General features: G+C 56.3%; 1 protein-coding gene across 1 annotated transcript in view; it reads left to right on the forward strand.

Moving 5' to 3' along the window:
* The window catches only part of DHX37 (DEAH-box helicase 37), a 33,503-nt gene that overhangs the window by 13,317 nt on the left and 5,672 nt on the right, over nucleotides 1-14,514 (forward strand). The window contains exons 8-20 of the mRNA XM_058531248.1: nucleotides 279-392; nucleotides 2,628-2,729; nucleotides 2,987-3,101; nucleotides 6,744-6,839; nucleotides 7,068-7,150; nucleotides 7,902-8,055; nucleotides 8,713-8,789; nucleotides 9,170-9,402; nucleotides 10,791-10,902; nucleotides 12,133-12,239; nucleotides 12,405-12,593; nucleotides 13,398-13,522; nucleotides 13,612-13,728. Of these exons, the coding sequence (XP_058387231.1) occupies nucleotides 279-392; nucleotides 2,628-2,729; nucleotides 2,987-3,101; nucleotides 6,744-6,839; nucleotides 7,068-7,150; nucleotides 7,902-8,055; nucleotides 8,713-8,789; nucleotides 9,170-9,402; nucleotides 10,791-10,902; nucleotides 12,133-12,239; nucleotides 12,405-12,593; nucleotides 13,398-13,522; nucleotides 13,612-13,728 (1,624 nt within the window). The remainder of the gene's footprint in view (nucleotides 1-278; nucleotides 393-2,627; nucleotides 2,730-2,986; nucleotides 3,102-6,743; nucleotides 6,840-7,067; nucleotides 7,151-7,901; nucleotides 8,056-8,712; nucleotides 8,790-9,169; nucleotides 9,403-10,790; nucleotides 10,903-12,132; nucleotides 12,240-12,404; nucleotides 12,594-13,397; nucleotides 13,523-13,611; nucleotides 13,729-14,514) is intronic.

A 14,514-nucleotide genomic window follows, 5' to 3' on the forward strand; every position in this document is an offset into this window, starting at 1 on the left:
CCCATGCAGTGTCCTTTACAGATAGTGATTGTAATCGAAACGTCACCGTGACCCCGTGCAGTGGGTCCTGTTGTCCCCATAATACAGTTGAGGAAACTGAGGCATGGGGAGGTGAAGTAACTTGCCCAAGGTCACAGACCAGGATTTCCCCAGACTGAGTGCTCCAGGACCTGTGCCGGCTATCAGAGGGGCTCCTCGAGTGGGAGTTGTGGTGTGTGAAGTGGCCCCAGGGTGGCCAGGCCTGGCTGGCAGGCCTCACCCTGCTGACCTCTCCCCAGGACTTCCTGCTGCTGAAGTACAAGGTGGTGATCCTCGATGAAGCCCACGAGAGGAGTGTGTACACGGACATCCTCATCGGCCTCTTGTCCCGCATTGTGACCCTCCGAGCGAAGGTAGGGCAGGAGGCAGGGGTGCCGGGAGCCCCCGCGTCCCAGGCTCCCTTGGCCCACGCCCTCTGCCCCCGGGGTGCTGCTGAGAGAGGGTCTCCCAAGGACAGGGTCCCCCAGGCCCCAGGGCTGTGCCGAGGGTCTCAGTGTAAATCTACACGTCCACCCTCTTGGAATCCTGGCTCCAGCCTCGTAAACTGTGACCCTTCCCCCCGTGCAAAGCGAGGGGCTCAAGCAAGGAGTTCGTGGTGGGCCAGGCTTCATGTGGAGCTGGCTCTAAGGCGCCCGCAGGTCTTCAGAATCCACAGAGCGAGTAGGGCCCCCAGCCAAGCCCCAAGCTCCACACACTCGGACACGCTTGCCCAGTGCCTGGCCCCGCACCAGCCTCTCCCCCAGTCTCTCCACCCCACCGCCGATCGGGCAGAGGTGGACGGCAGAGGCCTGCTGGGTCGAGGAGGCCGCCCTGGGGTGGGGCTCCAGTCCTGTTCTAGCCCGCCCGTCCTGCTGAGAGGTTGACTGTGCCTTATTCTCAAGTGCAGGCTGTTCGTCAAGCGGATGCCGGTTCTGTGTGTGCTGTGTGCCGGGCCACGTTCAAGGCACCGAGCACTCGGCAGTGGATAGGACCACAGTTCCTGCCCTCCTAGGTCTTCCGCATTAGTGAGGGCCACTGGCAGTAAGAAACTCAGAGAGTCTGAGCTGGTGATGGACAAACTCAGGGAGGCGGGGAAGGTAGAAGGTTGGTGGTGAGAGAAGGCCTCATGGGGAAGGTGGCCTTTGAGTGGAGGGCTGGAGGAAATGAGGGAGCGAGCGGTGGCCACTGCAGTGAAGAGATTCAGAGTAGAGGAAATGGCTGGTGCAAAGGCCCTGAGGCCTTTATACTATATAGTGGATTCACTTAAAGCGTAGAATTCGCTGGTTTTCAGGATATTCAGAGTTGTGTTATCATCACTACAATCAATTTTAGAATATTTTTATCACCCCAAAAAGAAACTGTATACCCCTTAGCTGTCACCTCCAGTCCACCCACAGTCTGGAGCCCCATCTCAGGGTATCCATTAGTCTACTTTCTGTATGTAGATTTGCATGTTCTGGACATTTCATATGAATGAAATCATACGGTATGTGGCCTTTTGTGTCTGGCTTCCTTCACTCAGCATCATGTTTTCAAGGGTCATCCGTGTTGTAGCAGGTGTCAGTGCTTCATTCCTTTTTAAGGCTGAATCACATTCCATCATATGGATGGAGCACATTTATTTATCCATTCATTTGATGGACATTTGGGTTGTTTCCACTTTTTGGCTGTTGTGAACATTCGTGAACAGGTTTCCGTGTGGAAACGTTTCATTTCTCGTGGGCCTGTGCCTAGGATAGAAATGTTGGGTCACAGGGGCTCCACGTTTAACCATTCGAACCCCCTGCCAGACTGTTTTGCACAGCGGCTGCACTGTGTTGCCGTCCCACCAGTGCTGTGCGGGGGTGCCAATTCCCACATCCTCGCCAACGCTTGTTACTTTCCATGTTTTTAGTCCTAGCCATCCCATGGGGGTGACGCGGTATCTCGTGATTCTGATTTGTTTCTTTCGAGGATCAGGGAGCCTAGAGTGGCCGAGTGGAGTGAGTGAGGCGGGGAGAACCAGGAGACGGGGCAGGAAGGTGCATGGCGTGGGGCCAGCCTGGGGTCATTGTGGGGAGGAGACGGGGCCTTTGATCTGCGCTGTGCCTCTCCCCTGGGCTTTTTCACCCAAACCCTCTGAACAGCCTTGAGCTTGTGGGTTTGGGGCTACTAGCCTCAGAAGACAGTGTCCAGGGGCTTAAGAGCAAAACCCACCATGAGGCACATCAGGTGCCGTCTAGGGGGCTGGGAACCAGGGACCCCCCACCACACACCAGAGTCAGGGCCACTCCTCCCTGAACCTTGGGGACAGACAGGTAGTCACGATGTGGGGTAGGAGCTGAGGCAGCCACGCCTGCTGTCCCTTTGCATTGGGTGGACCCCAGGCTCAGCCCACCTGCCTCACGTTCTGCCGACAGAGCTTAACCTTGGGGGCGTTTAAAGACTGCCCTTAACAAGCCGCTGCCCCAGGAGAGGCAGCTCCTGCCGTCAGCTCTCTTTGCCACTTTGTCTGGCATCTTTGGCAACCAGAAAAGGGGCTCGGGTGGGGGCTGGAGGGAGGCTGGGATGGCACAAGTCCCCTGCCCCTGCCCTGGGTGGCCATGGGTCACCGAGGTTGTCATCCACAGAGGCACCTGCCGCTGAAGCTGCTCATCATGTCGGCCACGCTGCGGGTGGAGGACTTCACCCAGAACCCGCGGCTCTTCGCCACGCCGCCTCCCGTCATCAAGGTACCGCCCAGGCCGGAGTCTCGGGCACCGGGTGACGAGGGGCCCCTGTCAGCTTCGACAGAATGAGGGCGCCCTGGAAGCAGGGGTCCCCTGAGAGACCTCGCTCTGCCGCGTGGAGGGTTGACAGTGTGGGAGAGGTGCTAGAGAGCTGAGCGCCAGACTGAGGCCTTCAGTGCAGAAAGTTGAGGAAAGGGAGGGACCAAGCCTGGGCTAACGCTCACCCGCACCCCACGATGCCTCCTTGGGGTCTTTGGCAGGTCGAGTCCCGGCAGTTCCCGGTGACGGTTCACTTTAACAAGCGGACTCCGCTGGAAGACTACAGTGGGGAGTGCTTCCGGAAGGTCTGCAAGATCCACCGGATGTTGCCCGCAGGTGAGGCCTGGCGAGGAGAGAGGCCGGGTCTTTCCCCTGCAGACCCACGGGGTGCAGGCAGTGTGGGCTCTCGGCCCGTCTCGGAGGGGCTCGGAGTAGTCCCCTGTCCTGGCTGGGCCTCAGTTTCCTCACTGGTTCTGGAGTATCCACAGCACCTGCTGCATTCCGCCCAGAGGATTGTGAGGTTCGGTGACTCCCTGTGGGGTGAGAGTGGGCGTGGAGTGTGCCCTCCGTCCACTCGGATGAGAACAGTCCACAGGGCCCGGGCAGGTGCCAGTTGGCACAGGTGCCCCCGAACGCAGGACAGGTGAACAGACGCGGCCCACCTGGGTTCACTCCTGATCCCCTCAAAGTTTTCACCACGTCCGTGACACTTGCTCAGCTGTTTACCCAATGTTGTTACTTAAATTGGCTTGACCTTCTCTGGGTGAACAAATGTCTGTCAAAAGGAAATAGTATCGATAGGAACCAGCTTTCCTGACCAGAAATAGAGAGAACCACACAAGGAGAATGCAGCAGCCGAGACAGTCATGGTGACTGCTAGCAGAGACTCGGGTCTGCTGCAGCTGGGCCCGAGGCCTGCTTCCTCCATGCTAAGACGTAGAGAGCAGTAGAGATGCTTCCCGCCAAGGCTGCCTGTGTCCTGCCAGGAGGCTGCATCCCTGTTCCGTGATGCCCTGTGCTTGTCTGTGCTTGTCTGCTTAAGGCATCTCGGGATTCGGGGTTCACATCCTCTCTCTGGGAGACTGAGCTGGTGGGTGAGGGGATGGCGGGGGTGTCAGGGCGTGAGGCCGAGGCGGGGGCTCAGGCAGAGCGCGTTGGAGTCGCCTCGGGTCTGGGAGCAGTGGAGAATGGGGAGCTGGCCTCCCCTGCGTGGGGAGTCTGCCCATCAGGATGTCGTCCGCTCCCGGCTCGTCTCCTGCTCTTTCACCGCATCTGCCCCTCGGCCACTCCTGTGTGCTCTTCGCCGTCGTCTCCATCTCGTGAGTGTGGCCAGTATTCCTCACTTCGCTGCTCAGGGGCCCCCCACGCTGCCTGTGTGGACTGGTGTCTGCGAACTCAAGGGCCTCCCCCCATGCCCAGCGGTCTTCTGGTTCCTTGTTGGCTCTTCCTCGCTCTGCTGGCCGCTCTGCTCTTAGACCCCCTCCCTCGCAGAGGGGAAGGAGGCCGTCGGCTAGGAACCCTCCAGCTTCCTCATGTCAAACCCGAGAACTCAAGGCCTCCTGCACCCTCTCTCCTCGGTCTCATCAGGACGGGAGACGTGTGTCCCGTGCCTCACCCTGCTTCCCTCTGGCTTCTCCAGGCCTCTAGTTCTCAGTCTTCTCTTCCCCGATCTGCTTCCTCGCCACCTGCCCCTTTCGACTGTCACATTGAACGTTTTCAGAGGTCATCGTGGGGCAAACCCCCCTTGACCTCTGACCTGCTTGCCCCCTCATCCAGCTTCCTTGAGAGCTCGCTACGTTCTCCGCCCCCGTTTCTCACTTGCTCCTCCGGCGTAGTGTGGCGTCTGCACGTCCTCACCTGAACTTGTTCCTGAGGTCACCATCAGCTCTCTTGACACTTGTAAATAAAAAGATCTTGCTTGGTTTTTTGGTGACAGTGGACAGTGTAGACGGCTCCCACCTCCTCACTGTGTGGTGTCGCCCCACTGCTGTGGCTTTTCTCCGTGTCGTCTGTGGCTCCTTTTCCTCCTCCTCCTCCTCAGGTGGCGCTGTTCCTCGGGGTTCTGCCAGGGCCCTTTTCTATTCCTGCGTGACGGACGCCCTTTCCCTGGGCAGCCACAGCCACTCCAGGGCTTCAACTTATCGTCACTTGCTTTTTTTTTTGATGGTAAAATTTATCATTCTAATCATTTTCAAATGTGTAATTCTGTGGCATTTAGTATATTCATAATGCTGTGTAACCATCACCACCATCCATCTCCAGAACTTTTTCATCACGCCAAACAGAAATTTTCTTAAAAATTATTTATTGAGGTCATATTGGCTTATAACATTGTGTAATTTCAGGTATACGTTATTATTTATCAGTTTCTGTGTAGACTGCATCGTGCTCACCCCCAATAGTCTAGTGTTTATCCATCGCCATACATATGCCCCCCTTTACCCCTTTTGCCCAGCCCCCTTCCCCTCTGGTAACCACTAATATGTTCTCCTTATCCATGTGTTTGTTTATCTTCCACATATGAGTGAAATCACATGGTATTTGTCTTTAGCTGTCTGGCTTACTTTGCTTAACATAATATTCTCAAGGTCTATCCATGTTGTCACACATGGCACAATTTTGTCTTTTTTTTTTATGGCTGAGTAGTATTCCTGTGTATGTATATACCACATCATCTTGATCCATTCATCAGTTGATGGGCACTTGGGTTGGTTCAACTTCTTGTCTACTGTGAATAATGTTGCAATGAACATAGGGTGCATAAGTCTCTTTGTGTTATTGATTCCAAGTTCTTTGTTTTTTTGTTTTTTTTTTATTTTTCCCCCAAAGCCCCAGTAGATAGTCGCATGTCATAGTTGCACATCCTTCTAGTTGCTGTATGTGGGACGCGGCCTCAGCATGGCCAGAGAAGCGATGCGTCGGTGCGCGCCCGGGATCCGAACCCGGGCCACCAGCAGCGGAGCACGTGCACTTAACCGCTAAGCCACGAGGGCAGCCCGATTCCAAGTTCTTTGGATAAATATCCAGTAGTGGGATAGGTGCATCATATGGTATTTCTATTTTTAATTTTTTGAGGAATCTCCATACTGTTTTCCATAGTGACTGCACCAGTGTACATTCCCACCAGCAGTGAATGAGAGTTCCCTTCTCTCCACATCCACTCCAACACATGCTATTTCTTGTCTTGGTGATTATAGCCATTCTGGCAGGTGTAAGGTGATACCTCGTTGTGGTTTTGATTTGCATTTCCCTAATAATTAGTGATGTTGAACATCTTTTCATGTGCCTGTTGGCCATTTGTATATCTTCTTTGGAAAAATGTCTGTTCATATCCTTTGCCCATTTTTTGATCCGGTTGTTTGCCAAAGAGAAATTTTGTATCCATTAAACACTAACTCCCCATTCCCCCTCCCCCCAGCTCCTGGCAACCACCAGCCTACTTTCTGTCTCTGTGGATTTACCTATTCTGGACATTTCATATAAATAGAATCACATAGTAAGTGACCTTCCGTGTCTGTCTTCTGTCACTTAGCATCGTGTTTTCAGGGTTCATCCAGGTTGTAGCCGGTGTCAGTACTTCATTCCTTTTAATGGCTGAATCATATTCGTCTGTATCGATAGACCACGTCTTATCATTCATCCATTGGTGGATGCCTGGGTTGCGTCCACCTCTTGGCTGTTGTGAGTGGAGGTGGTGAGCATCTGTCTGCAGGTTTGAGTTTGCGTCCCTCTTTCCCGTTCGTTTGGGCTCATGCCCAGGAGTGGCACTGCGGGGTGGTATGGTAACTCCATCTGACTCCCCATCACAGTGCCCTCAGTCTGGGAGGCACTGCCCGTTGCCTGTATGTCTGCAGTCCTGTGTGACTGGCTCTTCCTGGCGCCCCAGGTCTCAGAGCAGGGCTTGGCAGATGATTGTGGCTAAGACAATGTTTGCTTCACGAGTGAGCAGATAACAGAGGGGCCTCCTTCCTTCTGCAGGCGGCATTCTGGTGTTCCTGACGGGGCAGGCAGAGGTACACGCCCTGTGCCGCAGGCTGAGGAGAGCCTTCCCACACGCCAGACCCAGGCCACCAGGTAACCCTGGCAGCCCGACTCCCCGGGGAAGCACTTCACCCCAAGCGGCTGGGGGCTGTCAGCTGTGGCTTCAGAGCCTCGCTCTGTCGGCGCCGCTGCCTGCCCTCCTGTCCCCCGATCAATGGTCACCGAGGCAGTGACCATCCCCTGGACAGTGAGGAGCAGAGCCCTGATAACTGGGCCCTGGCCACAAGATGTCTGCTCCCTAACTTGCTCATCTTTGCCCAGAAAAGGAAGATCAGAAAGATTCGGTAGAAGAAGTGCGAAAGTTTAAGAAGTCGAGGGCGAGGGTGAAGAAGGCCCAGGCAGCGGTACGTGGAGGCTCGTGGGGCAGCTCGGGGCCCTGAAGCTGCCTTGTCTGTATGGCGGCCGCTGGCCCTGTGTGCTTGTGTAGATGTAGATTTAATTAAAATGAAATAAAATTAAAATTCAGTTCCTTGGTCATCTTAGATGTATTTCAGATGCTCAGTGGCCTCCTGGGGCTGCTGGTGACCGTATCAGACAGCACAGGTCTAGAACATTCCTATCGTGGAAGGGAGTTCTGTTGGGTGGTGCTGCTCCAAAGGCTGCAGGGGGGCTGTGATTTGAAACATTCAAGGTTCCCTGTGCTGTGGGCCGAGAGGAAGCTTCCAGAAGGCCAGGCCCTGAGCAGGGCCTGCAGGGATCGCCAGGGAGGGCAGGCGGTACAAGGGCGAGGGACCCTTGGTGGTTGCTGAACAACCGGGGGCGGGTGCGAGCTGAGGGGCAGGCCAGGCTGTGGGGGGCGCTCACCCCCAGGATGTCTGCACCATGTCACCGTGGATCCGTTGGCAAGTGTCACTACAGTCACTGACCCTCCTGCTGTGTTTACAGTGTCCAGGCAGCCTTCTGAGTGCTTTACGTGTTAGCTAAAGGTGCTCACAGCAGCCCTGTGAGATAAGTCCTAGGATGATGGGCCCTGTTTAGATGAGGAAAGTGAGGCAGAAAAAGCTTGCGTGACCTGCCACGGTGGCGTGACCCGAGGGTGGTGAGGCTGGGCCTCGTACTTGAACGGATTGTGAGCTGATGTCCTGTTTACTGTAGGCGTTGCCCCACATCAGTTTGGACAGTTACTCGGTGTTGCCCGCGGGTGAAGGCGACGAGGACAGGGCAGCGGAAATGGACGACGAGGAGGCGGCCCTGGGCTCCGACCTTGACCTGGACCTGGGAGACGACAGAGACGATGGAGCAGACGGAGGTGTGACCTCAGCAGGGCATCCGCTCATTCTGTTCATTCGCTCAGCAAGTGTCTGGAGCCCCTGCCGTGCCAGGCCCTGTTGTAGCCCAGACTTGTGTGTCCCACCCTGGTGGGGCTCCGAGTCAAGCGAGGTGACCTGGAGCGTCTTTGCTCCTCGCTGGTGTTGAACTCCAAGGAGGTTGGGGTTTCCGGCTGCTTTGTGCCCTGTTGTTTCCTGAGCTCCTAAAGCTGCCTGGCACAGAGCAGGCTGTTGAGTATCATTGTGTTGGTTGTAATGGGGGTGCCACTCCAGGCTCAGCTCTGTTGGGTGAATGTAGGCCCTGGGATGTGGGGCCAGGATGAAGCCCCTAGGGGGCCCCACACACGCCACGCGGCAGTGGCGCCAGAGCGAGCTGTGGGGCCCGTGGCCAGGCTCTTCTGAGGAGATTCGGCAGCGTGGTGGGCGTTCCCGCCCTGGGGCAGGGCAGTGGGGCCGGGAGAGCCTTCTGGAGCCTCTCACATCCACCCAGGCTCTGTCTGCCTGCTGTGCTGGGTTGAGCCCCTGGCAGTGGGGCTGGCGCAGGGACCTCTCGGCAGAGCAGGCGCGGGTGCTGGCTGCCTGAGGCTGGCTCTTGCCAGGGTCTGTGGGGTGCCAGCGGGCGTGTGCTTACCCTGCAGGTGAGCAGCCAGACGCCTCCTTGCCCCTCCACGTGCTCCCTCTCTACTCTCTGCTGGCCCCGGAGAAGCAAGCACAGGTAGGAACGCGGGGCCTCAGGCGGATGCCTGGCTGGGGGCGCCCACCTCGTCTCTCGGGGGGCATCTCCTAAGGGCGTCAAGAAGGGGGCCAGGTCAGGCCCTGAGTCATTTGCCCCATCAGCACCCCCAGATGTTTGAGAGGGTATTGGCGTCTCGTTCTTGGAGAATAGAAATGCTTCCCTGCGTTTAGCTTAGGAGCCTTGTGGCCGGAGGCAAAGAGAAAGGAGAGGACTTGTCGACCTCTTCCCCTCCCCGGCCCCTCCAGCCTGGCTGACTTCTCTCTGATCGAGAGAAATTTCCTGGCTTTGCCCCCCACCTCTGTCCCACGAGTTTCCTGATTCTGGTATTTTCTTGCTGCCCCTCCCCCACCCAACCCTAGGTCTTCAAACCTCCCCCAGAGGGGACACGGCTGTGCGTCGTGGCCACCAACGTGGCCGAGACGTCCCTCACCATCCCGGGCATCAAGTACGTGGTGGACTGCGGAAAGGTCAAGAAGCGGCACTACGACCGTGTCACCGGCGTGTCCTCCTTCCGCGTCACCTGGGTCTCCCAGGCCTCAGCCGACCAGCGGGCGGGCCGCGCGGGCAGGACAGAGCCCGGCCACTGCTACAGGTGGGGCTCCCCGGGTGCGCTCGGTGACGCTGGGGACTGTCCCTGCGTCCTCCGCAAGCCATTGTTGGCTTTCGGTTCTTGCATTCTTCCCTCCACAGCTGGAGGCAGACTGTTCTCAGCTGATTTGTTTTTGTTTTGGTAACAGCTTTATCGAGATGTAATTCACATACCATAAAATTCACCATTTTGAAGTGGGCAAGTCCATGGTTTTTAGTGTATTCAGAGTTGTGCAGCCATCACCACAGTCAATTTTCAAACGTTCTCGTCACCCTAAAAGAAACCCCACACCCATCAGGCAGTTTCTCCCCACACCGCCCCCGCAACCCCTAGCAACCACCAGTCTGCTCTGTGTCTCTATGGATTTGCCTGTTTTGGACATTTCCTGTAAGTGGCCTGAGGCAGTACGTGGCCTTTGTGTCTGGCTTCTGTGACCTTGCGTGATGTGTTCACGGTTCATCCCTGTGGTAGCAGGTGTCGGTGCTTCACTCCTTTTTGTGGCTGAATTGTATTCCACTGTGTGAATGGAACATATTTGTTTATTCATTCATCTGTTGGTGATTTGGGTTGTTTCCACATTTTGGCTCTCGTGAGTAGTCCCGCTGTGAACATGCGTGACCAAGTATTAGCCTGAATATCTGTTTCCATTTCTCATGGGTCTGTACTGAGGGGTGGAATTGCTGTGTGGGATGGCAACACAGCGGCCACACCATTTTACGTTCCCACCAGCAGTGTGTGGAGGTTCTGATTTCTCCACGTCCTTGCCAGCGCTTGTTATTTTCCATTTTTTGAAAATGGAAGTGTGGAGTGGTATCTCACTGCGGTCTTGGTTTGCATTTCCCTAGTGGCTAGTGACACTGAGAATCTTTTCACTTGCTTATTGGCCACTTGTATATGTTTTTGGAGAAATGTGTAGTCGGATCTTTTGCTTATTTTTTGATGGAGTTATTTGTCTTTTTATTGTTGAGTTATAAGAGTTCTTCATATAATCTGGATGTTAGGTCCCTATCGGAGGTATCATTGGCAAATGTTTCTTTTAGTCTGTGTGCTGTTATTTTTAATAGCTTTACTGCTGTTCTTTTCAGTGTTGTTTTAAATTACAAGAAAAGAAAGTTGAGAAACTAGTAAGCAATAACAGTATTTAGAATTGACCAAGTGCTGTGAGCCAGGTGCTGTTCCGAGCGCTCTGATGTGGTATCTAGAACATTTTCACCAGCCCTGACGGGCAGCTGCTCGTTTAGCCCCGTTTCCCCGGTGAGGAGAGTGAGGCAGGAAGAGGGTAGACACCTTGCCTAGTGAGTGGCCGAGTGCAGATCCAGTGCCGGGGAGCTTGGCTGAGTTTCTTTTCTCTTTATCCACATTTTCCATTGTTGGTGCTCCTCTCCACCCAGGCTCTATTCGTCTGCGGTTTTTGGTGACTTTGAGCAGTTTCCTCCTCCCGAAATCACCCGGAGGCCCGTTGAAGACTTGATCCTTCAGATGAAAGCTCTCAACATTGAAAAGGTCCGTTGCAGCCCCCAGCCCTGCCATCTGCCCACTGAGCTCCCGGCACACCTGTGTCTGGTCTGGTTGGTGGGGCGGCCCCAGCCCCTCATGGGCCGGCTCCCTTCCCCACGGCACAGGGAGCCAGGAGCTGAGCCCGGAGGTGCTTGCCCAGCTGCCTGGGCCTTCCCATGTCCCGGGAGCCCCCCTTCCGCCATGCTGCACCCCTTGAACACCGGGGGACAGCTGCCTGGAACAGAAGCCGTGCAGAGGGCCCACCCACTGTGTGTAGGGCTTTCAGTGTCCTTGGGGCTCACAGAATGTTCTGACTCAGTCCTCTGGGCGGAGGGGGAGGAACGTCCTCACATTCCCTTTGTCCGGGGTCGCCCACCTCTCCCCTGCTCCAGGAGGGGTGGTGCAGGCAGAGAGAGAAAGCCGGTACCCATTGGCAGTCACTCCCCATTCCTTCCTCCCCTAGTCCCTGGCAACCACGAGGCTGCTGTGTTTGTATGGAGCTATCCATTTTGGACATTTCCTATCAATGGAATCATACAATATTTCTCCTTTTGTGTCTGGCTTCTTTCACTTAGCAGAAAGTTCTAAAGGTTCATCCACACTGTAGCGTGTGTCAGAGTCTCATTCCCTTTTGTGGCTGAATCGTATCCCAGTGTGTGGCTGGACCACAATCTGTTCATCTGTCGTCAGCTGAGGGACGCTTGGGCGTTTCCCCTCAGCTGCTGTGAGCATTCGTGCACACGTACTTACGTAACTCTTGTTTGCAGTTGGGCACTTTTTCCAAGGTGCCACCGTCCCTGGGCAGGGTCACTCTCTGCCCTTACCGTTTTACTGTCTGGGCACTCTTATTCCCATTTATTTACGTGTTTCCTTGCTGGTCGTCTGTGGCCCCTTTTGGTTAAGTGAAAGCTCAGTGGAGGAGAGCCCTCGTCTTGTGCTTTTCTCCATCTCCAGCGCCAGGAGCAGCCCCGGCGCACATTAGGCGCTTGGTGCTTCTGAGTGCGTGGACGATGTGACTCAGTGTAGGAGGGAGGCTTTGGGCTCCCTGGCACGTGGGCTGTGAGCGCGCCCGGGCCCCTTTCTGGGTGTCCAGGCCCCTGGTTCCGGTTGGTGTGGGTGCTCAGAGGACAGTGGTAGGAGCCCCGTCCGCCTGCCAGGCCGGCCTTGCTCCCTCTGCCGTCACCGTGCTGGCTTCTCTGCATTCACCTGTCTCCTGCCTCGTCTCCCTTGTCCCAGGTCATCAACTTCCCCTTCCCCACCCCTCCCTCCGTGGAGTCCCTCATTGCCGCCGAGGAGCTGTTGATCGCGCTGGGTGCCCTGCAGGCGCCCCGGAAAGCGGAGAGGTAGGGCAGGGGCGGCAGGGGTTGGCGGGGAGAGCCCAGTTCCCGCCCTACTCCCGGCCACTCCCCTCTCCCCCCTCCTGAGCTGCCCTGAGCGCCCGGGCCTCTCAGCTCTGGCACTCCAGCCTCCTTGTGGAGCGCCCCCCACCGCAGACCTCCGTCCTCCAGGGTGAAGCAGCTGCAGACGTCCCGGCTGAGCTGCCCCATCACCGAGCTGGGCAAGACCATGGCCACGTTCCCCGTGGCGCCCCGCTATGCCAAGATGCTAGCACTAAGCAGGCAACACGGCTGCCTCTCCTACGCCATCACCATCGTGGCTGCCATGACAGTCCGGGAGCTGTTCGAGGAGCTGGACAGGTGGGGCTGGTGGTCTGGGCATTCAGGGTCCCCCGGCCTGAGAGATGACCTGGAGCCCAGCCTCCAGGGTTAACTGGCTCATGGGTGGCCTGTGCAAGCCCCCCATCCTCCCGGAGCCCGACAGTGTTCTGATCTCTGCAGAACTCTGTTTTAACAAAACTCCCTGAGCTTTGCAGATGTCAAGGCTCTGTAGCATAATGGCTAAGGGCCCAGACTCGGCCAGATGCCTGGGTTCAAATCTCCCTCTGCCACTTCCAAGCTGTGTGGCCTTGGGAAGGCAGCTTCACCTCTCTGTGCCTCATCTTCCCCATCTGGAAAATGGGGATGAGATGTTAATAGTAATTGAGTTGTTAGGGTTAAGTTAATTAATACCAATAAGGACTTCACACTGTGCCTGATGCGTGCCTAAGTGTCAGCTGTTGTTTTCAGGTTTGGGAACCATGAGAATAATTCCTTTACCTGGTCCACACTTGGTGGGTAGCATAGCGGTTTTCAGGATTGTTCGTTATTTATAAGCAGTGCAGCAATGTGTGTTGTTACTCATTTGTTGGATTATTTGTTTATATCACTCTCTAGATGTAGAATTGCTGAGTTAGGAGGCATGCGGGTTTTTATCCTTGTTGGCCGTGAAGGTGAATTTTGAGCTGGAGCTTAAGCCATGAGTCGTGTTGATGAGTGATGCCACCATGCATTCTGTCTGTCCCCACGCCTGTGAGCCTGCCCTGATTGACAACTGTGCACGCTGCCCCTGCCGCCCCCGGGGCGGCCCCGGCAATAACCCATGTGATATGTGTGTGTCTGCAGACCAGCCGCCAGCGAGGAGGAGCTGGCCAAGCTGAAGGGCAGGCGGGCCCGGGTGGCCCAGGTGAAGAGGATCTGGGCTGGGCAAGGCGCTTCTCTGAAACTCGGGGACCTGATGGTGCTGCTGGGTGTGTGCCCCGGCCCTGGAGGGGGAGGGGAGGTTCAGGCGGGCCTGGGCTGGGGCAGCGAGCGAGTAAACGTGCTCCCTTGTCCACAGGTGCCGTGGGAGCCTGTGAGTTTGCTGGCTGCTCACCCCAGTTCTGCGAGGCCAACGGGCTGCGGTACAAGGCCATGATGGAGGTCCGGCGCCTGCGGGGCCAGCTGACCACCGCAGGTACAGCCCCACACCAGCCTCCAGGCGCTCCTGGGTCCTCCCGTCCCTTGGCAGCACCCAGCAGAGAACCTGAGCTGGCCCTTTCTAATGTTAAAACTCGTTCTGAGCAGTGTTATCCTTGTACAGTTGATCCCTATTGTTCACAGATTCCACATTTGTGAACTCACCTGCTTGCTAAAATTTATTTGTAACCCCAAATCAGCACTTGGTGCTTTGTGGTCCTTCGAGGACACGCGCACAAGCAGAGTGGTGACATGCGCGTGCTCGCCCATCGGGTTATCTGTTGGTCTTGTCTCTTCCTTGGTGACATCCCTCTCGTCACTCTCTGTCCCCGGCTCTGGCCTGGACTGGCTCTGCGCCACCTCCTGCCCAGCTGCCTCGGCCGCGGGCCTCATCCTGGGGTCCACACTCGTGAGCAGGGCCGGCCCTGGTTTGTTTCTCCTGCTGTGGAGGGGCCCTTGTTGGGATCGGGGAGCAGCTGGCGATTCAGTGCCCACTGTCTGCCTGCTCGTGGTCGGAGCTGGCGGAGATGCCAGGGCCAGGCCTGGGAGGCGGGGGCTCCCGTGTCCTGTCCCGGGTGCCTCCTTCCTTCTTATGTCTTTCCTTTTCTCTGTTTTTAGACAATGTACTTCTCATGGAAGGTTTTGTAGGGAAAACAGAGGTTTACGTTGCAAACCTCAGAACAAAGAAATCCATTTTCCCGGCCTTCCTTCCCTGCCCCTCTCGTCTTCTCTCTGCCACCTCCCCGCCTGAGCAGCAGGGCCCAAGGACCTGGGTCCTCTCCCC

Source organism: Diceros bicornis, chromosome 35, assembly GCF_020826845.1.
Source record: "Diceros bicornis minor isolate mBicDic1 chromosome 35, mDicBic1.mat.cur, whole genome shotgun sequence".
Taxonomy (NCBI): Eukaryota; Metazoa; Chordata; class Mammalia; order Perissodactyla; family Rhinocerotidae; genus Diceros; species Diceros bicornis.